Here is a 27,409-nt window from a genome sequence, read left to right on the forward strand (position 1 = left end):
GAAAAATGCTTTTGAAGCTTTCTATATTTTATCACTTATTCTCAATGTTTAATTTTCTTTGTGTTTTGGTCTTTATTGTTGCAGTATCCAAATCATTTTTTTTCTTTTCAGAAGTTTATTTATTGTGTAAGTAGTTGAGATTCTTATTTTTGCTTTTCATGGACACTAAATTAAAGATATTTGAATTATTCTGCTCTGGGAACTACACCTCTACAAAAACTAGATGAACAGCTTACTACCTTTACACAGTTTGAGCAAATATGTAAAAGATAGTAAAAAATCATTAACTGTAATTGGTATGTATAAAATTAAGTAATTCAACATATGCTACTTTCCTTATGGTAAGTTTTGTGTTTAGTTAAAATATGCACATACTGAATGTGGATTACTTACAAAAAAAAATGAACCAAGTAAGTTACATAAGTTATTTGTGATAACTGAACACATGCCTACTGTAGATTATTTGTGTATCCCCAGTTTTTTTTTTGTTTACAGTGAAATCAACAGTTAAGGAAAAACTATTAACTGCTCATAGGGAACGTCAGATCAATATTAATAGCAACAGTGCATCAGATTAAGATAAAATGTTAGAGAGTAAATTATTCACATATATAAAAGCAGCACAGAAAAATCATGAATATCATTAAAGGATGGCATTCTAGCACAAATGCAAATTGCTGTTAAGTCACCAGAGAAATACAGTAGACACCTTCTTGAAATATGCCTGTATAGGTTTCAAAACAAATTAGTGTGTTTTAGCTGTATCAAGAAGGGCAATCTTTACATAAGTGAACAGAAGTATTTTTCTCATTACAGAATTGTCTCACAAGAGGAAATAACTACAAATATTTAAAAATGTCGATCTTCACAATCATGAGATAAGAACCATTCTCTCTGTGGCTACTAGCTACTGTAAACACATACATGTCCTGTAAGTTTCCTGTATGTTCTATTTATTTCCACAGTTTTGGACAACTCCACTAGTAATCAATAGCTATGTGGAAAATTAGAATTTAAGCTGTTACTGATAGCACAGTAATTACATCAATTATGCCCACATTTAGTATTTGGGTATGGTTTGAATAACATTTACACATTTTAGCAGTTTTAAAAGCTAGTTATTCCACATTTACACTTTTTATATACTAACAAATCGCTACTGACACCCATTATCTAAAACACACACTCTTACAGAATGACCCAATTAACTTTTATGCTGACTATTCTATTTTACAAGTACATAGTCTTCTCTTCATGGTACTATGGCACAACATTTAATCTGTAACATTCAACAATAGGCACTACAATTTCATAGATTTTCATTTCAATCTACAAACTGCTCAATCCATATCAGTTGCTTCCATAAATCAAAAATCATCATTTAGTTACTAGGTTATTCACAGACTCTTCCTGTGTCTTGAAGTCAAATGGCTGATGTATTCTTTGAAATTCTTGTGTAATTCAGAACTACGTTCTCTTTCTAATAACGACTAAAAGTTCACTTGTTATTGTTAATGTGAAGCTGTATAGTAAAAACTCAGATGTAGTGTATACCTCTGAAGTTTTTGCAGTCAGAACATGGAAAACTTGTCTTCATTACAAACCTCAGAACAATGATTATGTATATTGGTTTCTTTAACAATGAAGATGTTTTTGTTTTTCGGTTCATGTGCTGTAATTCTAAACAAAATATATCATATCAAATGATCAACAATGATAATTATATGGCTGTACATGAAACAAGACCTATTCTGCAAATCTTTTCTAGTGCTGAAATTTTGAGCTTACTCTATGGCAGACACATACCAAAATAAAATAAGTTATTTATATCTTCCACTAAATGAGACGTGTTGAGCTCATAAATTTAACGAATGAATTTTCCAAATTCTGAGGCCAGAGGAACAGGAAGGATTATTGTCATTTTAAGAAGTTTTTTTCAGGTCAGTTTAGTCAGTTTGTCATACTGAATCACAATTTAAAGAAAATAACATAAAAATTAAATGATATCTGTTCTCACAATGCAACATATAAAATATAGTGTCTTAGAAACACAGTGAGGGCATTTAAGAGAGAAAGCTGCATAAATATGTAAGGTATAATGTAGAGAGAGAATGAAACTGAGGTTAGCTGTCTCATAATGAAGTTAAAAATTTACATACAAGAAGCAAGAATAATATTGCTGTGTTCAGACTGACACAATGTGAATTAGATCACAAATGCAATTACTCTGCAATATGCAAACTGAAATCAGGATATTAGAAAGAAAATAATCTAAGATGAGAAATGCAGTTTTGGGGGAGAAGTTCTTGTGGGGCATTAATTTCTGAGATATGTTACACTTTGATGTAACTTTCTTGCGTTGTTTTGCATTGTTTGTGTATCTATTGGAAGTTAAATTCAATGAATCACTGATAAAATCCGCTGACACTTGTGAAACAGATTATTATAACTTTTGTGGCAGTCTTCCAGCCTTGTGTATTACAGAAATAGCCATGATTATTTATTGTGTGATATTAATATGGGCCATCATAATGTACTTATTGTAAAGCCTGTTATATACTAATATTATCTACTTCGTTTTTAAGCCATTCTCTCTTCTTACTGGATGATTGAAAGTATTTACCTTGGTGCTGTAGGTGAGAATAATTTCGTTTTGTTCTTTATTATGATATCATTAATATCGATTTTAGTCTGTTTATATTGCCAGACCTCATTGATAATGCAACATATACTGCATGGTTACTGTGGGCATACACTACTCCCAGCGTCTGTGAATATTTCTAAAGTTATGGCCCTAAACCTCCTCCTACATTGTTCAAAGCTATATTCTTGTTTTTGACCTGAAAAGTCTCACATGGGAATAAGGAAAAACTGTAAGAGAGTTATTGCTAAGATTGTGTTTTCTGTAGATAAAATAGAAGAGTGGATAAGCATGACTTGGAATACATGCTACATTGTTTCCATATCACAAGTAAAAAGGTAGCTTTTAGTAAATAAGTATTGATAAAAATTATAATGCTTTGAAATAACATTGCACTGAATTAAGATAGAGTTAACATGCTTTGCTTGAGAACACATTAGTACCTACAATATTTCTTTCATTGTTCTGTACAGGTAAGTCTATTAGCGTTTATTAACTAAAACACAGTTAATAAGAAGCGTTGAACTCAAGCACTATAGTAACTGATCAGCTTGATGCTTATAAAACATATTAGAGTTGCAATATATATGAATTTTGAGACTGAGCTTATGTCACCTGAATTTTAAGACAGAGCTACAGCAAACCATAAACTTAAAAAATGTAATATTGTCAGGATAGAGAGTAACAGGCACATTCAATAATATCAGTGGGCAAGTCCTTTGAAGTTTCTGCAGTATACTGAAAGATGTACCAAATAAGGAAGAAACGTTTATTCCAAAATCACAGTCCAGCTTTATGCAGAATAATATAAGTTATTGGCCCCTCTAAAATTTGTTTGAAATAAGATTAAGTTGTTGTCTTATAATCTATACTCATGTAAAACACATGTTCTATACTTAAGTTATTTTATTCATTTTTTAAATATAGGACAGTAGTAGCATACTGTTGTTACTATAATCATATCTATAAAACAGATCCTTTCATGGCTAACAAAATTCGTAATTGGTTCATTACATCTGATAAAAATGCGACTTTTATACATCTACATGCATTAATCAAGTTCTGATTATCACAGAAATTTGTTCGATTGTAGTACAGTATTTTGAGATAAAGTCTGTGGTAGTTGTCATTCCAACAATTCCAGGCTAATTATGAAACGAAATCTTAGATTTTCTAAGTGGAGGCGATAAGTAACATAATAAAACCAAAGTTCATATATTACTGATTCATGTCGAAAATTTTCACATTTGAATGATACCTCTTACAGTCTTTAATATATTCCGTACACTGGCTCTCATAGGTCACAGTAAACAAATAAAAGTACAGTCTAAAGATTTCACAAACAGCAACTTTTGCTCTTTTCAGAGAAATGAAAATATTAGAAATTACATAGCCATCTCTTAGAAAATTAAGAAATAATTATTTATCAGTTATGGAGTTATAGAACGATTCATAACAAGCCAGAATGTTAAATAGTCAAAGCTGAACAAATTATTCCCTGTGTATGTAAATGAGATATTTTAGAAAATGTCATATATGACTTTCATTTTCATACATCACATAAGTTATCTTCTTCTTTTTCAGAATCAATGTGTTACTCATACAAGATTATAGATAAATATGTTACAGTAAATAAAATTTTTAGCTTTAACAGCAAATAATTGGAGAAACCAAAAATGCTGTGCAAAGTAATATTCGTTTTCAAAAATATCTCAAACAGAATGTAGAATTCCTAAAATTCCAATCACTGTAATTAACAATTCCAGGATTACTAACTTTCTTGCCAGGTATCGCATTTTAAGTTATGTGACGAAAATAAAGAAGTATTTTCGTTTGACATATTGTCTACTGGATTACTGAAATGAATCAAAGGTTTATGATAACGGGATTGATTATTTGATTTTGCTCAATAGAACGTTATGACAATGAAGTTTTCTTACACTGACATGCAAGTTAAAAAAAACATTATGTACATTTTAACTGTAAGATGTCTTACATTGAAATTAATTTTAAATATGTATAATTATGTGTAGCACTTTTGTTGACAGACATTTATTATAAAAATTCTCTAACAATCAGATAAAAATGTACACAACAAGAAATATGTAACAATTTATATGTTACATCACTTTTAATAATTTGTGGTAAACGTAACTATGCAACTCAAATCAGATTGTATTCAGTTTTAGTAATAATTGTCTCTCTGTTAATATTAGCCCCAATATTCTCTTTCAGCTTTACTCTTCCTGCTATGTAATTTTTGCTGGTGTAATGATCACTTTTATGCTATATTTGAGAATTTATGTTAAAAGGGAGACTCTCTTGAGAATACATGATTTTTTCCAAAAAAGGAGAATTTTAAGGATAGGGTCACAATTTGAGGGGCACACATACCTTCTTCAATAGATATTTAAAATACATAAATAAATAGTATTCTAGAAAAATTATTTCACACTACCATTATGCTACTTATTTGCTAATCTGGTATTGATACATCAGATAGACTATAAAATTTTCCACTTACTTGTAAACAGCATTACACTCATAGCTGATGATAAGAATACAATGTCAGAGAGAGATCATGTATGTACATATCGAGCACAGAAGTATATGGTACAGTGGGATAAAATATGCTCCATTGTCAAGCATAAAAGGTTTTATAGTACTCCAGAGAAGCCAAAATAATTATGTGCCCTAAGAATAAAATTAACATGATATCAGTTGATGATATTAGTGGTATAACTATTAACACTGCAAGGTGTAGCAAAGGAATTACGTTTCGGACAGCTGAATAACAGATGATCAACAGATATATAAACATGCAACTAGTCTTAGACACAGATGAGTATAGAGAGACTACATCATCATTTTATATATACACATTTTTATAATTCTTACTTTATTTCCCAGTTCTCTACCGTATTTACTGCACAATATATTTGCTGTTGTGGTAGACAAATCCAAAATCAAACAGATATATGTACTAGCAACAGTGGGAACAATGGTATGGGAATGTTTATTACTGTGAATGGACCAACCGTGAAGTTTCCAAAGAGATCAGAGTTCATACTGAAACAAATTAAAACAATGTAACTGTGGCAGTATGGATTAAATTTTCTAAAAGAGAATTTCTTGGGCGATTATCAACGAATACATGTATGTAAATTACGCAGGAAGCAAACAATTACTCTTCATCAAGTCAGGAAGGACGTGACACAAAAAAATAGTAAATACGGTAGTGAAATACTGAACGGCTGCCCTTATTCTGGTTTCAGTCGATGCCACTGTACAATTGTCTGTCGGGGTTTTGTAATCATGTCTTGCCAGTGTTTAGTCTCGGTTGCTCCAGATCCATTTTTACCTAAAGATAATAAAATTTCTTATTAGTTTCAAGATGATTAAGTTAATGTTTGCATCTGCAAAGTGTTGAAAAAATAACTTACATTGAACAGTGTACAAAAACAATTAAATTATGTAAGGGTATAAGGAATTACGGACTACAATTTAAGATTACATTTCTATCGATACAAGGTAAAGGTAGTAGCTATGAAACGTTCTCCTGTTTTATTTATTGAGTAAGTATTCTTAGGCAATCCGTTTCAGTATTCTATAGGCTTCATTATACCTTTTGCAACATGCACAGATATCAGACCAGACATGATAAACAACCTCCTGGTATATGAAACCCTGACAGGTCTACTGAAGTGATGTTACTGAAAGTGGTATTGTTGTTATAATGGAAATTGTTTTATTATAGCACAATCACATTATGAGTATACAGTAGTAGGTTAACTCATTAATTAATTTTCTTTATACATCTCACTGAAATTTGTAACCATTCAGCACTACCAGTACTTTTATCTCTTAAACTCTTAAACAGTAATTTTGAATATACTAAATTGAATAGCAATCTCATTCATCCTAGACTGAATCATTGATATTCAACACCTTGGCTTTTTCACGAATCATTTTCTTTTGATACATATCGATCACACTATGGTAATGGTGTGACTAATACGTGACTCTGTATGCATTATAGTATGGACCAGGTGTTCACTATCGCATCACTTACAAAAAGAGCCAATACTATGATGACAGATGTCATCATTAAGTTGAGACGTATATTTGAGAAAAAATACCGTGGTAGGTTGATACACTAAACTTTTTTTACCTATCTCAACAACATGACTGATCGATGGATTTTTTTTTTTTTTTTTTTTTTTTTTTTTTTTTTTTTTTTTTTTGCCGCACGAGTCCGTCCGTACCATAGATGACTGCCATGGCGAATCCCTCTCCCACGTTTTCAGTTTAACACTCCAAGACCGAGCGAGGTGGTAGTATGGTAAGAAATCAGAATCTTATTCGGAAGGACGGAGCTTCAAATGCACGTCCCACCTTCTCTGTTGTTTCTTTAATCAGATAAAGTCAAATGCCAGGATGGTTCCTCTGTAATGACTTTATCGGCGGGACACCTGAACGTCTTGTCCACAACGAGGACATTTGCGACGAGGACAGAACCTGCTTCGGAAAGAATTTCCGTCGGCTAAAACTGCTATAGAAAAGGTACTAATAGTGTTTGGAGTAACTTTCTGCAAATTGTGGAGGGTTCCTGCCAGTTACTTACCTTCAACAATATATTTCTAGAGTAGTTCTTTTATCCGACCGCCATTAATCAGATTCTGTGGTTCAACAAAAGCGCTATTTTTAGTACAGTAATTCTACAGATTTTATCGCTCCAGACGTCATAGGCGCAGCACTTTAAGATGAGGGTACTTAAATCTAAATTCATCCAAACACCACAAACAGATCCTTTCGAAGTGTCAGTTAAGAAGTCGATATTAAGCTGTAAGGTACTACGCGGTCCTGTGACAGTAATGTGACCACCATCTACGATCGAAGTGAATGTGTAATGTCAACTCACTGACGGCAGGCGACAGCACTAGAAGTTGAGGATATACAAAGCGTGACGCGCGAGAGGGAGGGAGCTGCCGCGTACATGTCTAGAAGTGAATAATCATTCTCTTTCGCGCCTTGTGTGAAAACATTTCCGAAACTGCTACGTTTGTAAATTATTTGCATTTCATCGTGGTTGAAGTATACCGTTCAAGGAAAAACGACGCTATACAAATCGGGTGCTAATGAAAATATAGGCCATCGATGGTTAGTTGAACGATCGCTAAGGAAATATGTATAGGCGAACAAGCGAGCAAATGTTGAGCAACTGACCGCCCAGATGAAACAAGGGGCTACCAACAGTATCTCGTTAGTGACCATTCAGCAAACGTTGTAGCATATGGACCTCTGCTGCCTGCGCCTAGATTATGTACCCGTGCTGACTGCTGTTTATCGAAGATGAAAGCTGAATGTTGCACTTTGTGCCGCGACTGGAAGTTTACTGGGTGACAACAGGAGACCTCTTCAGATGAATCACGATGTTCGCTCTATAAGATAGATACCGTTAGTGTGTACGGCTCTGCAACAATTGTCGGAAGAGTCTAGACCAGAGCAGGGAGCATCGGGAATGTTTTTGTGGTGTTCCCTGGGTGATGCCAGTCTGGAAGGCACCAATGGATCAAGACGAGTATGCATCTATCGTTGGGAACCACGTCCACCTGTACACGCAATTTGTTTTTCCTCGGCACAATGATATCTACCAGCAAGACAATTGGATTGTGACATCAGCTTGAGTTTTACGTCCAAAGTTCGAAGAGCACCAGGAGGCGTTTACTGTACTCAGCCAGCCCAATCGAGGTTCTGTGGGACCGCATGCATCGGTTTGTTCGTGCCATGGATATTCAACTTAGAAACATAGCTCAGCTGGCTATGACACTAGAGTCGGTATCACTCCACATCCCCCTCGATACCTTCCATAACTTCTTTGACTCTCATCCTGAACGTCTAGCAGCTGCCGGAGTTGGAAGAAGTGGTTATTCAGACTAATGTGATTGGACAGTGTACACTGCTCCCGTTTGTTATTGATGTAAAATGACTTCAAAAAGAATTAACGTGGAAATTTCCACGCAAAGGAAGTTAAGATGCACTGTACAGAATGGATAAAGAAGATTTCTTAAAGACATTCCTACCGAATTTGGTTTCAGAGTAGTTGCAAAGTATCCTCATTCCTCAGTCATAGACGTTATAGACGTAAATGTATGTCTATGAAATGCCACTGGCTACTGCCGAATTAAATACTGTCTGTTCCTCCGCAGACAGTGACGCCAGTGGTGATGGATTAGACGAAATTAGCGTCCAATTTCAGGACACTACGACACAGAGAAGGAACACTTCAGCTGGATGAAATATTGTGTTCTTTTATCCAGCCGAACTATTACCGGTGAAACACTTGCGTTATCGTGCTCCTCATAACAAAAAGGAATCAGGTTCAAAAGTAATTCACTGTTCGCTTCAGTGTATTAAAATGACTGAATTATACAACGCTTGGTCAATATTTACACGAAAGCAATGTGTAATTTGTGTATTTAAATGAAAATAAATGTAAGGTGCGTATAAAACGGTCACAGTTTCCTGTGAGATGAACCTGAAGTTCTACCAGATCAAGCATTCGGCTGATGAAAAACGAAGTATTCGAATACAACATCAAAAGATGGAGAAGTGTGTATGTGCCGAATTTTCGTATGTGAAGTGAAGGTGGCACCTCTAAACTATGACCAAATGAGAGGTAACGTCGGCCGCGGCGAGACAGACAGGATAACTATCAAATCCACAAGAGACATCTTTAGGTGTAAGACTCGAAACGTAGATAGAAAGTAAATAAATATTATTTTTCAGGCAGAAAAAATGCGTTTGGAATTGTGAAACGAGCAGTCTGGGCAATTAACTGACCTGGGTCCACAACACTAGCAACATCGCTATACTGGCACGACAAGAGGCTGATACGAAGGGGAAACTATAGCTGTGGTACAGTATACAGTGTGTAACGGGTGTAAGTGCAGTTGTTTTGTATGTGATACCTTAATATGTGCACATCAATGTGTTTGTTGTTGTTTCTCAGCGTCGGACAGGCTTTTAACAAACATGTCACAGACTTTATGACTTGATATTTTCTGTATGTTACTAACTGCACCAGCTTAAGTGAACTACGCTTTTGTGAGTGGACGACCCGTTTTGCGTCCGCGAAATTTCATTTCAACACCTTACCTGCTGCCTAGGGAAAAATAAGCATTAATGCCTTGCTCTTTCCATACGTACTGGGAGGTTCTATCCAACATAAACATATATGACTCGTAATAGGTATAACGATTAGTCTGAAAAGAAATACTTGCACTTACACCCACTACATCCAGTAAAGTCGAAAGTACCAGAGCATCTATTCTGCCTTAGTGGCAGCTAGAATTCTGGGGAGATGTTTTCAATGAGGTGTCTAAGTATATGTGGGGGAGTGGTGGTCAATTCAACCTTAAGTCCGAAACGGGAAACGGTAGTGATGTTGAACGATGGAGTCTGGAGTGAAGTGAAAGTTTTAACTGACACCAAAAATATTCCACTGTCTTCAGATGGGGACTCCGTGTAGGCGAGTTCATTCCACTGCTTTACGACACTGTAAAGTGGATCATGCTGATACAGTCATCGCCTTCTAACTACTGTACACAGTAGATGATGCCGTAAAGTGTGTTCATGTGCAACCGCATTTAGTGTTGCAATAAGGGGGTCACACCCTAACTTAACTACGAAACATACCTCCATATCTTATCACCACCTCCGGTGAGGGCAGGTAACGTAGTCCAGGCTTTTGCCAAACTCAAATCCTTTCACCGTGTTGCCACGGGCATAGCGTGATTCAACACTCCAGATCCTTGATTTCTAGTCATCCACTACCCAGTGGCGTCGCTCTTTACACAATCTCAAAAGTTGCTTATCACTAACTGTAGACATATATTTCTTATGAGAAGGATATCTACCGCCCCACGCCATTCTTTTTAACTCATGACGCAGAGTACTTTTGCCAGATGGATTGCTGACAGCACTTTAGAACTCACGAGTGCATCGTTCGCCTGATTTCATGCGACATTTTACAGTCACCCTTTGCAACACTGGACGTTCCCTGCCTGTCAGCACCCAAGGTCTCAATGGTCTTGATTTAGCTCTGGTATTCCTTCGCGTTTCAACTAACAGTCGACGTAGGCAACTGTACAAGGGCTGAAGTGCCCCGGTGGGTATGTTACTGAGGTGATAGACGACGCCTCGTCCCCTTTGGAGTCACTGCGCTCTCCTGTCCCACCCATTCTGGTGTCACTGATTCTCAGCTGACAAAAAAATTACTTTTGACCTTTCACCTGACAAGTCGTAGTCAATTTCACATTACCTAGTTGTGTCCGAATACTTTTAATCAGAGTGTGCTTTTACCATGGACAAGGATCTTCACTCATTGACAAGCGTGGAACGCTGCATCAAATCGGTCTTCTCACTTAAATCCACAAGAAGAAGAAGAAGAAGAAGAACAACAACAACAACAAGAACGACGACGAAGACGACAACACTCAAGTATTTACTGGTCTGCTCGTAAAGTAATAATAATTACTGCATGTTGTTCACGACAATTATTTTTTCACTGTTAACGAGTGCTGGGCATCCATGTGGTCTTGTTAGAAGTAAGGAAGAGATCATTTTAATTCGACTGACAATCAGTATACAGCTAATATCCGGACAAAGCAGTCCAGTCACAACTTACCAGCCAAGAGAATGCGGCCTATCAGTTCATTTCTTCCTATGTTGTCGAAGTCCATCACCATTACGTCCAGAGAACATTCCCTTATTTTTTCCCACGGCACGTTGAAGCTGAAAGTCTCATTGAAGATGGGGTTCAAAGTGCATTTGAAGATGGGCGTCTTACGTTTCTCAATCCGTTTGTCTCCAAATTGCAACCATACTTTCACATAGGGATCTGAAACACATAAATTAGTACATGTTACAGTACTATGCAAGTATTGAGGTGAACGTATCTGAAAATTGTTATGAAATCTAAATTTTGATAAAATACGAGTCATGTTAATATCCAATACACTATTTCAACTACATATTTATCAGATTTCCATCATTACTTTATACGTACTTTATAACAGCCTTACTGCGAAAAGTCGCAACACCAAGGAGCAGCTGTGCGACATAAACGAAAGTTGACAGGTGTGTTTCTACATATGAAAAATGAAATCTGTTCAAATTTCACACCAGTCGCACAAGACTGATGCAAGTAGCGCCGTTATGAGGATGCAAATCAGATTTTCTTTACTAGCATGGTGGAACGGACGTTATCTTTAGCTACCTTTGAGATTCGACGTGGTGAGTTTCTGTTAGTCAAGAATGCCTCAAAAGTAATAAAGACGATATTACCAACACCTCGTTGAGTTTTAACGAGATCGTGTAATAGACCTATGAAAAGTTGGATGTTCGTTCTGCGGTACTGCAGAAAGTCTTTGGCCGGAATGTAATCACTGCACATGACTGTTGGTAGCGGTGGACACGAGAATGTATGGTCTCAGGAACACCGGGGTCCAAAGGGCCACTTGGCTATACCGAGAGGGAACATCATCGTGTTCAACGAATGACTCTGGTGCTTTGTACTGAAACTGCAGCAGCAATTTGGGCAGCGTTTGGCACCGCAATGGCACGAAGAACTGCCGCACATTGGTTACTTCAAGGACAGATTCGGACCAGACGTCCTGTCGCGGGTGTTCCACTGACCCCAAACCACCACCATTTTCGACTTCAATGGTCTCAAGCAGAGCTCATTGGAGGGCAGGGCGATGGTTCGATTTTTTCTGATGAAAGCTGGTTCTTCGGCGATACCAGTGATGGCCGCGTGTTGGTTAAAAGGAGACTATTTGAGGGGCAGCGACCAACCCGTTTGAGTGCTTGACACACTGGTCATACTCCTGGAGCTATGGTCTGAGGTGCTACGTGGTATGACAGCAGGAGCACTCTCGTTTTACCCCAGTCATTCTGACTTCAAAATTGTAGGTCAATCTCGCGATTTGGCCTGTCGTTCCGCCTTTCATGAATCAGACTCAAGGGGGTACGTTCTAAGAGGATAATGCTCGCCCACATACCACTGCAGTACGCTTGCAACGAAACATGCTCTACAGAGTGTCGACATTTTGCCTTGGTCTGTTAGATTATCAGATCCGTCTCCAATAGAGTACATATGGGACATCATCGGACGAAAACAACAGCGTCATTCACAAACAGCATTAATCGTCCGTCTATTGACAAAGCACGTGCAACACCCATGGAATTCCATCCCAAAAACTGACGTCCAGCACCTGTGCAACATAATTTATGCACGTTTGCATAGCATGTTTCCACTCAACTATTTGCCGCTTATACTGGTTATTATTGTTCCGCCATTTCACATTTGTTATGGCTTAACTTGCTCTCACATTGACCTGCGAAATCGCAGTGTTAATCACTTAAATATGTTATCTAGATAAATTCAGTCTCGAAATTTCATTACTCTGCATTAATCACTAATAGTGATAGCGAGATACGAATACTTCTGGAAGTACTCAAACTCCAATGAACCTATCGTTGACATCGTGAGCCTTTGGAAAAAGAAACAAATAGACGTATTTTGCGAGAGACTGTCCTGATTCTGTAAGAGTTACCCCCTCCTCGTCTTGTGAACAAGTATGCCGCATTCGGGAAATAATTTTCAAATTTGTTACGTGTCTTCAGTGACAAATTACGCAGTGTAACTCTTGATTTGCTTGACTATGATTTGGTAAATATTATGTAGCTCACAACATTTGCTAATTTGCTTGAGCCCTCTAACTACTACGTATAATTCTGTGGTTTGTTTCGACGTTTCTGTAGGCGTCATTCCAACTACCTTTCATGCTAAGGTTGCATCAAGCAACATGTATTTTATTCTTTTTGTAGAGGAAAACGTGTTCCGTCAAGGGCTATATTGCGCTAACATCTTAATGTTTAATAACTATTAGGTTTCTGGAGAACTTGGAAGAAGTACATTTTATTTTTACTGTTTGAAGTACTATAGATCAAATAACCAGGGAAACCGGATAAAATCTTATATCGTGCTCACTGTGTAACCAAAGTACATAATAAAAATGAAGGTTTATCGTCGGTTCTGAAAATCTACTGCGACGCATTAAAAAAAAAAAAAAAAAAACTTCGGGGAGAGGTTACATTTTCGCTGTGAGAAATCTGATCTCGCAGCCTTATCGTTTATTTGTAGCATTGTTTTGCAACTCTCAAATGATAGCCATCTCTCCAGTTGAATTCATTGCTATGCATATGGAATTTGGAGTCTTGATCTATATTTCAATGTAGAGGTTACTTTTATAGCCAAAACTTGCTAGACTTCTGGCGATTCGTTAAATGCGTCAGAAATTCGGCAGTTGGTCTATAACGAACACTTCAACGGATACAAGCTGCTAAGTCATCATCGAATATCGTTGTTTTCTGTTGGGACCAGCAAACACAATCTGATTAAATTCAAGCGCCTGCAACGCACAGAGCAGAAAGAGAGTTTATCTGTTTACAAACTTTTGTAACAGTGTATTGTGATGTTTATCAGCAAATTGAAGTTTGAAACCAATGTTTAGACAAACAAAGACAGTCTACAGAAAATAGACGCTAGTTGCTGCACACTGATGCCAGGTGCTACTCAAATTTGAGAAAATGCAGAATCCCACTCCACTAAATAGAAATTTGACAATTACTTCAGCTCCGTAATGTTTATATCAAAACGAACACTGTTCTAATAGTTTATTACCCATGGATGAAGTCTGTTTTATGATAAACTTGCGGAATGTCAAGTTTCAGTATACTTTTAGGACTGCCTGAACATAAACACTACTATAGTCTTGAAATCATGAGATATAATTATTACGCGAAAGCACTAAACACGAAGACAGTAACATTTCACAGTCATCTGAACTGCATAATCACTTTTCAATTGCAAAAATATGTTACTGACTTGAGCCATACGCCATGTCAGTTGCAAGTGACGTAGGCGAATTACACGAACAAGTATTTACTATTTATACATACTATTTATTATTCGTAAAGAGCCCTACACTCTTTTCTCGTATTTATCGTTTACATCAAACATGATTCCTGAGCCTTGATTTCAGAAATTCTACTTTATGTACATTTCCCATATAAATCGCGTTCCGTTTGGCGTATAAGCTGGGATGAACAGAATGAAATGTTCCGTCTTGATTTTTTGATTCAGAGTTAGTCTACTCTTGCGTGTTGTATTAACTATGCAGTAACAGAAAAATCATGAAGGAAATAAGCGATATAAGAACTGCAAATAAATAAATAAATTTTATTTTTATTCTTATTATTTTATTACTTTTTTTTTTTAGTACGAATGCATCATGGTTTCATTTGCAGCCAGACACAGTGATAAACATATAATCCATCAATACAAAGTCGTCAGTCATTTGTATTACAATTTCTTTTCTTGTAAATTGATGTATCAGGACCTTATGACCACTGACAATCTGGACATCGAACGCCAAATGGTGACGCGGCGGACAAGTGACGCGGTGAACAAGATGTATATATGTGGGGCAGAGACGAATAGGGGATTGTTCCAGCTGTGATACGAGCAGCAAATGGGGAGATTCATCATCGTAAGCGATTTTGCGAAGGTCAGTTCCTTATGGCCTACCACATGGGGACGAACATCTCGGAGCAAAGCTGATCAGCTATTAGCGTACTACTGTCGTGAACATCAATGGAAATTATTTGGCGGACAATAGAATCCAGAAAATGCGACAGAGAGTTAGTGATCTACATCTCGTTACAGAACGTGCGGTTGGGAGGCGTCTTCGCTCTGTCTGTGACAGGAGTGACGGCAGTGTAAAATACTGGTGCAGACACAAGGGTTTCAGGACACAGCCTTTGGCGCACGTTGTTGAACATTGGGCTCCGATGTAGATGACCCACAGGCATTGCCTAGTCAGATGTATGGCGTTTATTGTTCCACCAGACCGAGCGATGTAGCATATTGGTTAGCACACTGGACTCGCATTCGGAAGAACGACGGTTGAAACCTGCGTCCGACCATCCTATTTAGGTTTTCCTCTCTTTTCCCTAAGGAGCTTAAGGTAGTTGCCGGGATAGTTCCTTCGAAAGCGTACGGCTGCTTTCCTTCCCCATTGTTCCCCAATTCGACCCTGTGCTCCGTCTCTAATGATCTCGTTCTTGACATGACGTTAAACACTAATCTCATTCTGCTCTGTTACATCAGGACGACGGTTGTATACGGGTACGTCGTTATCCGGTCAAATGGGTACTCAGAAGATGCACCGCTCCGCGGACTCACGCTGGGAAATATGCTACATTCACCTGGAGTTTTAAAGAATTTGTGTTATTAATCTAAGGCGCCACGACAGATGCAGAAAATACGAAAAATTTTTCTCTTCATGTTGGCCCTGATGGCACTGTCATCTTCCAACAGGGTAACTTTTCATGGCACAAAGACAGAATCGTACAACAGTGCTTTGAAGTGATGACAGCTAATTCACGTTCATGTCTTGGATACAAAATTCGAGTGATCCCTGCGTATCACATCTGGGACGCCATCAGGTACTGGTTCTGTGTCAAAAGCCCGTAATCTACGGGAAATGTGTGTGGGGTGAGTCAGCTTTAGTGTCACACTCCGCCGAAAACCTACTAAGGACTTTATAACCCTTGCGAAGCAGAATCATTGGAGCATTGGGTTCCCAAATTGGACCAACGGCGGTCAAAATATTTGGTTCAAGTTTAATTTTTGACTCTTTTCGTCATGACATATTGAAGCAGTCATTGTTGAATAAGGTTATGTCGATATATAGGTTTATTCCACGATGATGTTAGAAACTTTCAGGGATGATGAAGAAGGGTAAGTGTATAATGCGCAATCAAAAGGTTTCAGTTCGAAAGCCATACAGTCCGGAATCTGTATGCCTATCAGGCAAACTCGCCGTCAGGGCTGAGGCAATTATTCCATGACGCACCAACTTGAAGATATCCGTTTAGTGAAGCACCACGTCCTACTGCATCAAGAAGTCCATAATTTCCCGCAACTCATCCTAATCCGACAGGAATCAGGGACCATTCAAGCGCTCTTTCAAGGGGCCGAAGGAGTGAATCTCATGGAGAGGAATCAAGATTACAGGGAGGGTGCTCGACTGTGTCCCACTTCAGTTGACGTACGTTCTGCGTTACTACATTTGCGGTATGAAGACTTGCGTTATCATGAAGCAGCACACTCCTTATCGCAGTTTCCCTGGACGTTTAGCTTTAATTGCACGCCGTGCTCTCTCCAGCGTCGCGCAGTACCGTTCCCCAATGATGGAGATATCAGATTCCTTGAAATCAATGATCAGTTGGTCCCGGTAATCGAAAAATAGGATGAGCATCATTTCAATAGCCACCAACGCAAAATCTCGTACACTATTCCGCAACGGAGGTTTTCGACACACATTCTGTCCCACAGTCGTCTTCGGTTTATTGGTAGAAATTTGGGAAGATGTGGTTCATCTGTAAAGGAGACCGCTTATAAAACACTAATACGACCTATTCTTGAGTACTGCTCGAGCGTTTGGGATCCCTATCAGGTCGGATTGAGGGAGGACATATAAGCAATTCAGAGGCGGGCTGCTAGATTTGTTACTGGTAGGTTTGATCATCACGCGAGTGTTACGGAAATGCTTCAGGAACTCGGGTGAGAGTCTCTGGAGGAAAGGAGGCGTACTTTTCGTAAATCGCTACTGAGGAAATTTAGAGAATCAGCATTTGTGGCTGACTGCAGTACAATGTTACTGCCGCCAACTTATATTTTGCGGAAAGACCACAAAGATAAGATAATAGAGATTAGGGCTCGTACAGAGGCTTATAGGCAGCCATTTTTCCCTCGTTCTGTTTGGGAGTGGAATCGAGAGAGAAGATGCTAGTTGTGGTACGAGGTACCCTCCGCCACGCACAGTATGATGGATTGTGGAGTATGTATGTGGATGTAGATACACATCTTCATTCTCCGATGGATGCCTACTTTCGACAGCCAAGAAATGGACGTTAGTCCTTTCTTGACGTATTATGCAACCACGTCGTCATGGTTCACGTTTCCGCATTTACTGCAGGCTCGTAGAAAGAAACGAATGCGACACTAATCCCTTGCCTATATATCAGTGCTTGTACACCTGCATCGGAATCGCGCCACGTTGTGTGTACCTCAAACGGAAATCGTTTGATCACTCTTTACATCAATTTGAGATAAGGAGCCCGTGTCGAAAGATATAAGCGAATATCGTTCTGATACCTCTGATAGTGGAATGCATGACTCGGTACTGTTATTGCTAAGACTTCAGGCCAGGAAACTTTCAGAGGTTGTAATAACTGTATGCACGAAAACAAGAAAATATATCTATCAAGCATATGCTCTACAACTCATACTTTAAGAGTTATGAGTAGTTGCTCATTATCGACACTGTGAAATACCTCTTCTGCTGCAAGCTTTTGGTTCCTATATTTTTGGGGTAGTAATATGGACCGAAACAAGAAACAAATACAGGCTTTAAAATGTATACCTTAAGGGATATAGGATCTTGTTCAATATAAGCGACGTGTTCCTTAGTTGCGATTAAGGCATTTACTTCAGAGTCCAATTTAAATCGACAATTTTATCTTGTTTCGGTCCATTCTACTATCTATGAAAGTTCTCTATCTTGTAGTCTTAGAAACAACATTACCGGTGCATGTATTGCGCTGTCAGAGGTATCAGAACAATTTTAATTTTTCTCTTTCGACTCTGTCATTTCCTGACCGTGGTCTCCTGTTTCTAACTGATAAATTTACCTTTCTCCATTATCCCTGAAAGTTTGTAATATCATCACGGTATCACCCTGTACAAACAGAAATGGCCTATGAGCGCTAATGACAGAAACTGCAGCACTTTAGAATTCTGCATTTGCTAGTGTACAGTTCACAGGCAGTCTGTGGTAACACCGACCTGTGTTGCTTGACTTTCAGTGAAACTCTGTGACACTGATGATGTAGCTTCCAATGCGAACTGCTTAAAACAGAAACACAGAAAGCTGATGGAATTTAACTGATAAAGTGCACGACTAAAATGATGGGATACTACATGTAATCTCACTCTTTGTGAAACTAACGTACACTGAGAATTCTTACCTGACTTTCCGTTGATATCTTTGGCTTTGAGGTTGCGAGCCTTGAGTAGAGTGAGGGTGAGGATGCTGTTACTGGGGTGGTAGCACAGGGACGTCAGCAGCTCCCCACACTTGTCCTTGGCTGGCGGCTTCAACGCCTTCCAGAACGATGGCTTCTCTGACAAGTCCACCTGAAACGCGTCACAGGTCCTCTAGAGCCCATACATCAACGCTAGTTGGTAGCTTAAGCAAAAGAAAAGAAGTCATAGTGTCACAATAAACTGCGAGGCAATGGAAACTGTATTGGAAATACACAACTGCAAATAATCACAGAGTATGTCTACCTGGGTCAACCCGTATATACGAAAGGAAGGTGAGACCAGAAACATTTCGACGTCTCAAACTGGGATGGCAAGCTTACAGAAGATGCTCTTCAGTTTTCAAGTCTAAGACGTCTGCTATGCTAAGAGAAATAGTTTTTGACCAATGTATATTCTACCTGCAATTAAGGCTGTGAGATACTGCGGATACCAGTTGTACAACAAAGGTCACCGACATAATGTAAATATTAATTAATCGCACTGGCCCGGTCATGTCACTCGAAGAAAGGTCCAGATCGGCAGAAGTGGAAGAACGTCTTAGGATTCCACTATGCACATCACTTCAGAGAGGCCACATTACCAAATGAATGAAGTGGCTGATGGCGATGACACTATTTGCAGCATTTGCTGATTTTAGCTTCTTCTCAGATGTTATTAATATGTACAATCGGCCGTAAAATGCGGAAGGAACTTTCTCAGGACACCATCTGGAGGTGGAGTGGATTTTTCTTAGTTTATCTATTTTACTTTATATCACATCTGAGTTCGGACCTATATCCACTAACAATGGACATACACCATTATTTCTTTATGACTGACATCAGTGGTTTAGAACGTATACGTCTAAGACGATATGAAGTAAGTGAAGGAAAATTGGGAAATGTACAACAGAGAAGTTAAGGTTTGTAGATATCGTAGCGCTCGTACAAGTGTACAGGGAGGGTGGTGGCGAGCGGCAAAACAAAGCTTAACTGTAGGCCTCCCTACTTCCATTATCCGCACTCAAGAGTGGCTGATGTAAGTTGGACTGCCTAGCTTAAGGTGCATGAAGTATTTTATGGGCCAGTTTTAATTGGCTTACAATGGAGTTAGGTGTGTGAACAACTTGGGAGACCTGTTGAAAGTAATCGGAAGTAATTGGAACAAAAGATAGCGTAAAGATAAACAAAGGTGAAGGTGGTGAGTAGTACAACAGAGATGACGACTTGCTTACTGCTGAAATCGATACTGCCACAATATTGGTATCTTCGGAAGAATTAAGGAAGAAGAAAGAACAGTATTCAACGTCGTGTTGACAGCTAGTTCATTCGAGGCAGAGGGGCAAGGGCCCGGATTAAGGAAAAATGGGGAAGGAATTCAGCCATGTCCTCCCAAAGGAAGCATCCCAGCAATTGCTTTAAGCGATTTAGGGCTACCACGAAAATCTAAAATGCAGTTAGGGGACTCATTTCGTCGTTCTCTTGAATGAGAGTCCAGTGTGCTAAGCACTGTACCACTTCTTTCGGCGAGTTTTTAAGGAAATTATCTACTTAAAAACTACAGATTACCAAGGATGTCTGATGGAAGGAGGCATGCACAAACTAATTGGGTCAGGAAAGTAAGGCTTTCTTCTATAAAAGAACACTATTCGTATATTATATTGGTATGGAAATCAGGAAGAAGTTCCTTGGAAGTGTATGTCTGGAGCTCAGTCTTGTAGGGGAGTGAGACGTGCATCAGTGGACATCTGGAGAAGAATAAAATGGAAGCACGTGAAAAACGCTAAAATTGTATAATGATAAAAATGATAAGGGCAGATCAACTACGAAATGAAGTAGTACTAAAAGGAATTGCTGGTGAGTGCGGTAAAGAGACTACGGAAGTCTCGTACCACGAGAAGGGGCAGATTACTGGAGGACCGGTTTCAAAATAAAGAAATAGTTAACGCGGCGCTGAAGACGACACAATAGGATAACAATAGACGATCTAGAGAGAGACTCGATTTGATAATAGATTTTAGTGGATATTTGCTGTAGCAGTTACGTACATGTGAATTTGTTAACACAGGATACGAAAAGAAGGAGAACTGCTACAAATGAACAGAAGACCAACTGCTTACAGAGGAAAAGCTTGAAGAATAATAATATGTCCATCACTTACAACATGTTGCTTTAATCAACGGCTAAGTCAAGCCATTAAATGTGCAATAAGGGACAGGAAGGGATATAAAGAAAATTTACATACGGTGCATTTGACAACGTAGTAGTAAGAATAAATTATTAAATTTCCCACTAAACAGGGGGTGTAATATATTACATAAAAAAGCCACCTATGACAAATAAAAGGTACTAACCCAGCTTGCGGTTGAGTGGAACTGAGCTTGAATGGCTGGTACATGTGCTCAAACTAAAAATTATACAAATTTATAAAAAATTTCTATAAAACTTATTAGAATTTTAAAGATATTACCGTATATTGTCTCAATCGCATTTAACAAGAATTTTTTTTACAAATTGATGAACAGTTTTCGTACGTCAACCATCATCTTCAAACGATATGTATTGTAAATGAAACTAGCAGTGTACAATACCGATCCATCATCCGTGTTATATCAGTAATGCTATCTTTCATAGAAATTGAGACAAAGAGCCTGTATAGCGACGTAAAAATTTTTATACTTTGAATCGTCTCTAGATAAAACATTTCACGACGCTGTACAAGCTCTTTGTTGCAGTTGCTGGCTCAGATAAGGTGGCTGCAGCAACGGATTTTATTTGAAGAACTAAAATAAGAATGTTATGGAATATGCAACGGTATTGCACACTGCTAGATTCGTTTATGGATGCTTGTGATATGAAAGTGGTAGTTAAGTTGCTGGTAATTACGAGGGTTATTCCAAAAGTAAGGTCCGGTTATAAAAAAAAAATCAAAACTAAAATGTTTTTTCAAAACAATTGTTTTATTTACATTCCTTACATCTTTATCTATTTTTCTACATAACTTCCATACTTATTTAAACATTTGTCACATCGTTCAACAAGCTTCTGAATGCCCATGTTATAGAAATCGGCCGCCTGTGACGATAACCAGTCCTTAACTGCTTCTTTCACTTCATCATCTGTGTCGAAGCGCTTGCCGCCGAGAAACTCCTTTAAGTAACGGAACAGGTGGAAATCACTTGGCGCCAGGTCCGGACTGTAAGGAGGATGGTCCATCTGTTCCCATCCAAGTTTCTTGATCAGAGCTTGCGTTTCATTTGCAGTGTGGGGTCTGGCATTGTCATGCAACAACAAGATTCCAGACGACAAAAGACCACGTCGCTTATTCTGGATTGCACGTCGAAGTTTAGTCAGGGTAGCGCAGTAGGCGGCTTTATTAATCGTTGTTCCTCTCTCCATAAAGTCGACTAACAATACTCCACGTCTATCCCAGAACACAGTCGCCATAACCTTACGTGTTGAGATTATCTGCTTTGCCTTGACCTTGACTGGCGATGACGTGTGACGCCATTGCATTGACTGACGTTTAGACTCTGGAGTGATGTGAGAAACCCATGTCTCATCCCCTGTGACAACATTGTCTAAAAGACTGTCACCTTCCTTATGATATCGCTCCAAAAAATCAAGAGCAAAAGCCATTCTTTTCATTCGTTGGGGCTCAGTAAGCAGCCTGGGAACCCAACGGGCACACAATTTGTGAAGCTTCAAATGTTCAGACACAATTCTGTACAAAGTTGTTCTACTCACATTCGGAAAATGCATGTCTACGTCTGTAATAGTGAATCGGCGATCTTCACGAATTTTTTTGTCAACCGCATTGACCAAATCGTCTGAAATCACTGATGGTCGGCCACACCGTGGTTCATCGTGCACATTATCCCGTCCTTCATTAAAAGCTCGCACCCACTTGCGCACTTTACTGTCGCTCATTATGTTAGGACCGTACACTTCAGTAATCTGCCGATGGATTTCCGCCGCTGAATTGTTTCTTGCAGACAAAAACCGTATCACTGCCCTTACTTCACAATCGGCGGGCTGATCAATTGTCTTAAACATTGTAAAGTGACACTGTGAACTACACTCAGCAACAGTAACAAAGCGAATGGCGGCGTTTGACGCGCAAGGCTTGCCGGGAGTCGGCGCGCATGCGTGTTTTGTCATTGGCGCCAAATTTCAATAGTTACGGCGAATCGGACCTTACTTTTGGAATAACCCTCGTAATTTGTAAAAATTTTTTAATGTCAACTGCGACTGAGACAGTAGATAGAATTTTTTGAAAATTTTTGGACAGTTTTAATAGAAAGTTTTTAAAAGATTTGTAATTTTATATCTGATTATATGTTTATGATAGTTTTCTTCTGTTCTGACAATGTCACATAGATTCAGACACAGGTACGTTATTCCAAGTTGTTTCAGCTCTATGCCATTAATCGTAGTGGCTAGTGATTGTTTGTATGCTAGTCTTCCAGCACTTAAGGTTGCTTGTCTTCAGTGGACCAAACAGCACAGAAACTTGAGCGATTTTATAATTTTTCGGATTATGCAAATCGTACACTGCACCGATGACAGAATGAGATGTTTAATCCGCTACGTTTGAAGGGTGTACCTCAGACTGTGGATGCTTCCATGATGTTATGGTGGTGTTTCTTGTAGCATGACTTTGTCCCAGTCAATCAGGTTACCTATAACATAAAGCGAGGTGTTCCTGTCACCATTCTCGGTGACCAAGTGTCGCTCCTTGACCAAACTGTAGGAATACGTTCAGGTACGCCCTAGGCAAGTGTGTTGGGACCAGTACTCCTCACGACGTTTATTAATTGCTTTATACATATAATATGGTTATCTATAAAGAAATAGTGATTGAAATATACAAATAACCAGATCTTCACATATTTTCAAAGAATTGCGAGGAGTGGGAAATCACTTTAAATGTTCGCAGATGTAAAATATTGTTTTCGCTAAAATGGAAAGTGTAATATCGTAAAAGTACAATATCAGTTAACCACAACCGGGATCGGTCGGCTCCTGCAAATACCTGGGTGAAACAATAATTTGTATTGACAATAAATGGAGCAATTCATATGTAAAGCCAGCGGCAGACTATAAATCTTTGGTGGAATACTAGGGAAACGCAATAAACCTTTACTTGCAGCCTCCTTCAATTTCTCCAGGTTTACTGTTGTACAGATTTTGAAATGTATTGACCCTACCTAAAAATGACTGCTACAAAGTATTTGTGTGACAGTCCTAGAATATTGCTCCAGTTTGTGAAAGCCTCACCAAATGAAATAATAGAGCGTATTGAACGTATATGGAAATGGAAATGAAGTCCCATGCTTCTAGACAGAGCGTAGGGGAACGCACCGCCGTAATAGGCAAGGTCCAAATGGAGGTGGTTTGCCGTTGCCTTCCTTCGACCGTAATGGGGATGAATGATGATAATGAAGACGACACCGCAACACCCAGTCATCTCGGGGCAGGTGAAAATCCCTGACCCCGCCGGGAATCGAACCCGTGACCATGTGCTCGGAAAGCGAGAACGCTACCGCGGGACCACGAGCTGCGGACATTGAACATATACAACGAAGTTTTTCTTGAACATGTGTAAGTATGTTCAAGGAAAACCTCTTAGCGATGAATCTGGCAATTCGTTACAACTTCCTACTTAAGGCCCCAGCAGAGATGGCGAAGACAAAATCAGACTAATTTAAGCTACAGAGGCCCAGTAGCAATCGTGCTGTCCATTCTCTGTACGCTAATCGAACAGGAAGAAATCCACATAACTGGTATAATGGGAAGAACACTCTCCCGTGTATGTTACAGTGGATGTACAGTAGATGCAACTCAATACGCTATGAACATTTCCATAATCTCTGATGTCCATAGCCATATTTACAGGGCTGACGCACACATGCATTGTATGACGTACACTCATGCGCACTATCGCAGCTCTACTTTACTGTTAAATCGTTCGATCATTAATCCGTAGAACAGTCAGTGAAACGTTTCTATCAAAATCACAGATATTTATTAATTTTAAGTGATCGTATCTACAAAAGTGGCTTCAACTGGATCTGGCTTACCAGAAGAAGTTAGCTGACTCTCGGTCCCACTCAGCTGGGGACATCTTGACCGTGTTCCACACAATCCGATTTTTCCGTCAAGTTGAAATGTATTTTCCCAGAAAATTACATAAAGAGTGAAACTTCCAGTATCTCTACATCCAAACGCTACACCGCAATGTTTAATGGCTGTTACTGAACCTCTCTTATTACATTTTATCTCAATGAGAACTAAGTATATGCACTATTTCATTTTGCAGCCCTTTGGCGTAACTTACCATTTTAATAATGATGTGGTGGTAGATAAAGACAGAGGCCAAAGACATAGCTAAAGAAAGAGGTCGATAACTCAAGATTAAAATCTTTGACATTGGTATCGTAATGCGCAAGTAAAATTATAGATGTCTGATTGTGAAAGAAAATTGTGTCTCCGGACTAAAATAAAATTATGTCTCAAAATGAAAAGTCTAAACATGAAATGTATGTGGTACTACTGTCTTAATTTAGTTGTTCTATAATATATTTAAAAAGTTCACGCAGATCGTAACTGTGATACGTACGAATTCAGAAATTTTTTTTCGAATTATTTGGAATTACTCAGAATGATGTACTTTTTAAATTTCCCACCATTACCATTTTGGATTTTTAATTTCTCACCATTCGCCATCTTGATGATATCGTGTTCGAGGTCATTGATGGGGTCATCCCATATGTAGAAAACCTAATGAGCAGATGTATAGTGGACCAGAACATACGTAGCTATACTACTTAAATGTAATGAAAGCTAAATAATGCATTGCAGTTTTAAAGGAATAACAATGTCTATAATTGGTGAATAAAGTAACTGAAGAAAATTTGGATACTTATTTAACAATATCAAATGCCTAAGAGGTAGCTAAGTTAAATTTTAATGTAAGCTAAAGTGACCGTTACTTTTGTCATCTCCTGCTATACTACATAATAATTTATCCTCGTAAATTATGGCTTACATATTCCAAAGAATAACATACTGATTTATGTTGACAACTAAATTTTTTGTGTTGTATGAGCTAATTTACAAATGATTAGTAAGCAATCAAAGTTAAATATAATGTGTTACGTAGACTGTAAACTGATTCTTTCCACGAAGTTATGGTACATCGTGCAAGACTCCTATGGAACACGCCATTAACCAATCAACCATATGTATGCTAATAAAAGTATCCAATAACTTATCCAAAGTAGAATGACATGCAAATACGATGAAGTATGCAGCGACTGGAAACAATAAAACCAAGATCATATCGCAGTCTTGTCTTTCAGAACCATGACTGCTGAGATATATTTCTTCTCATTCTGTATACATTCATCACAGATCAGACACGTTGCCATCCCCACAGTGTAAATGGATGGGATATTCGATTCATAGCCCCAGCAAAGAACAAAGTGCATGTACACACAGGTGTGCAGCCTTCTGCGGTGTGCGCGTGCACACACACATTTACATACATATATATAAACTTCACGTTGCTGAAGACTATTGCTGGCTCCAACTGATACTAGCCAAATAAAGCCATGACACACCTTACACCTTTCAGATTAATCATCAGTACATGAGTGCATGAAACGGAAGAAATAAAAATGCCTATAAGAAGACTCATTCCACAGCACTTACTTCCCCATTTGCTAGGTACACAAACACGGCCTCTTTGGATAAAAGATCAGTCTCCACCTTCTACAGACACTTCAGCATATAGCTTAGTAAGGACGTAAATAACTGGTACTCGTTATTACTCAGTTCATTTCAAGAGAATTGCGTCATTCATCAATTCAAAATGGGTTGGGAGGGGCACATAGTCGTAGAGTGATGTCGTAAGAATGAAGAAAACACTAAAAAATGGTTTCAGTTGAAAGAAAGAATACATGCTTCCACTCGCGAAAAACTACAGACTGTTTTCACTTTAAAAGAATTAATCAGTAAACTTGTGTTTGCGTAAGATCATTCTTAAGGAAAGAAAACTTTTCCTTCCTTTACGTAGAACAGTTTTCTGGAACATCATGAGTGGGTTTCTTATTCTCTTTCCACTGCACCACAGGAAAATTTGCACCTGTACATATACAAATTTTCACTTTTCAAGAAAAGTTTTCACAATCGAAATTAAACATTTTTTGTATAGTCCTCGTGATAATTTTTGTAATTTTCTATGTTTCGCGTTACATGTATTTTTCTTGTCGTATAGCACTGTAAATAACACTGAGGATGTATGGTTAGCATGATTGTATTCGATGCGGTGACGCATGTGCGTTCGTGTGTGTGTGTGTGTGTGTGTGTGTGTGTGTGTGTGTGTGTGAGTAGAGATCTGTTTGTGATATGTGTATCTTTCATTCTTGTGTTGTTCAATTTGGGTATGTTTGTATTCTATACATTCTCGACCGATATTTTTTTGGTTATCTATAGCTCATTTTTGAAGTTTGCTTCACTGACTGGAGATTTATTCAATGTGTGACG

The 27,409-nt window shown here is 38.4% G+C and overlaps 1 protein-coding gene across 1 annotated transcript in view; it reads right to left on the reverse strand.

Moving 5' to 3' along the window:
- Positions 1-4,277: 4,277 nt before the first annotated feature.
- LOC124544973 (synaptotagmin-7-like) overlaps positions 4,278-27,409 on the reverse strand; it is an 845,018-nt gene continuing 821,886 nt past the window's right edge. The window contains exons 6-8 of the mRNA XM_047123720.1: positions 18,803-18,971; positions 11,331-11,543; positions 4,278-6,002 (exon numbers count right to left, since the gene is read on the reverse strand). Of these exons, the coding sequence (XP_046979676.1) occupies positions 5,902-6,002; positions 11,331-11,543; positions 18,803-18,971 (483 nt within the window). The 3' untranslated portion in view covers positions 4,278-5,901. The remainder of the gene's footprint in view (positions 6,003-11,330; positions 11,544-18,802; positions 18,972-27,409) is intronic.

This window comes from Schistocerca americana, chromosome 8 (genome assembly GCF_021461395.2).
Source record: "Schistocerca americana isolate TAMUIC-IGC-003095 chromosome 8, iqSchAmer2.1, whole genome shotgun sequence".
In the NCBI taxonomy this organism is placed as follows: domain Eukaryota; kingdom Metazoa; phylum Arthropoda; class Insecta; order Orthoptera; family Acrididae; genus Schistocerca; species Schistocerca americana.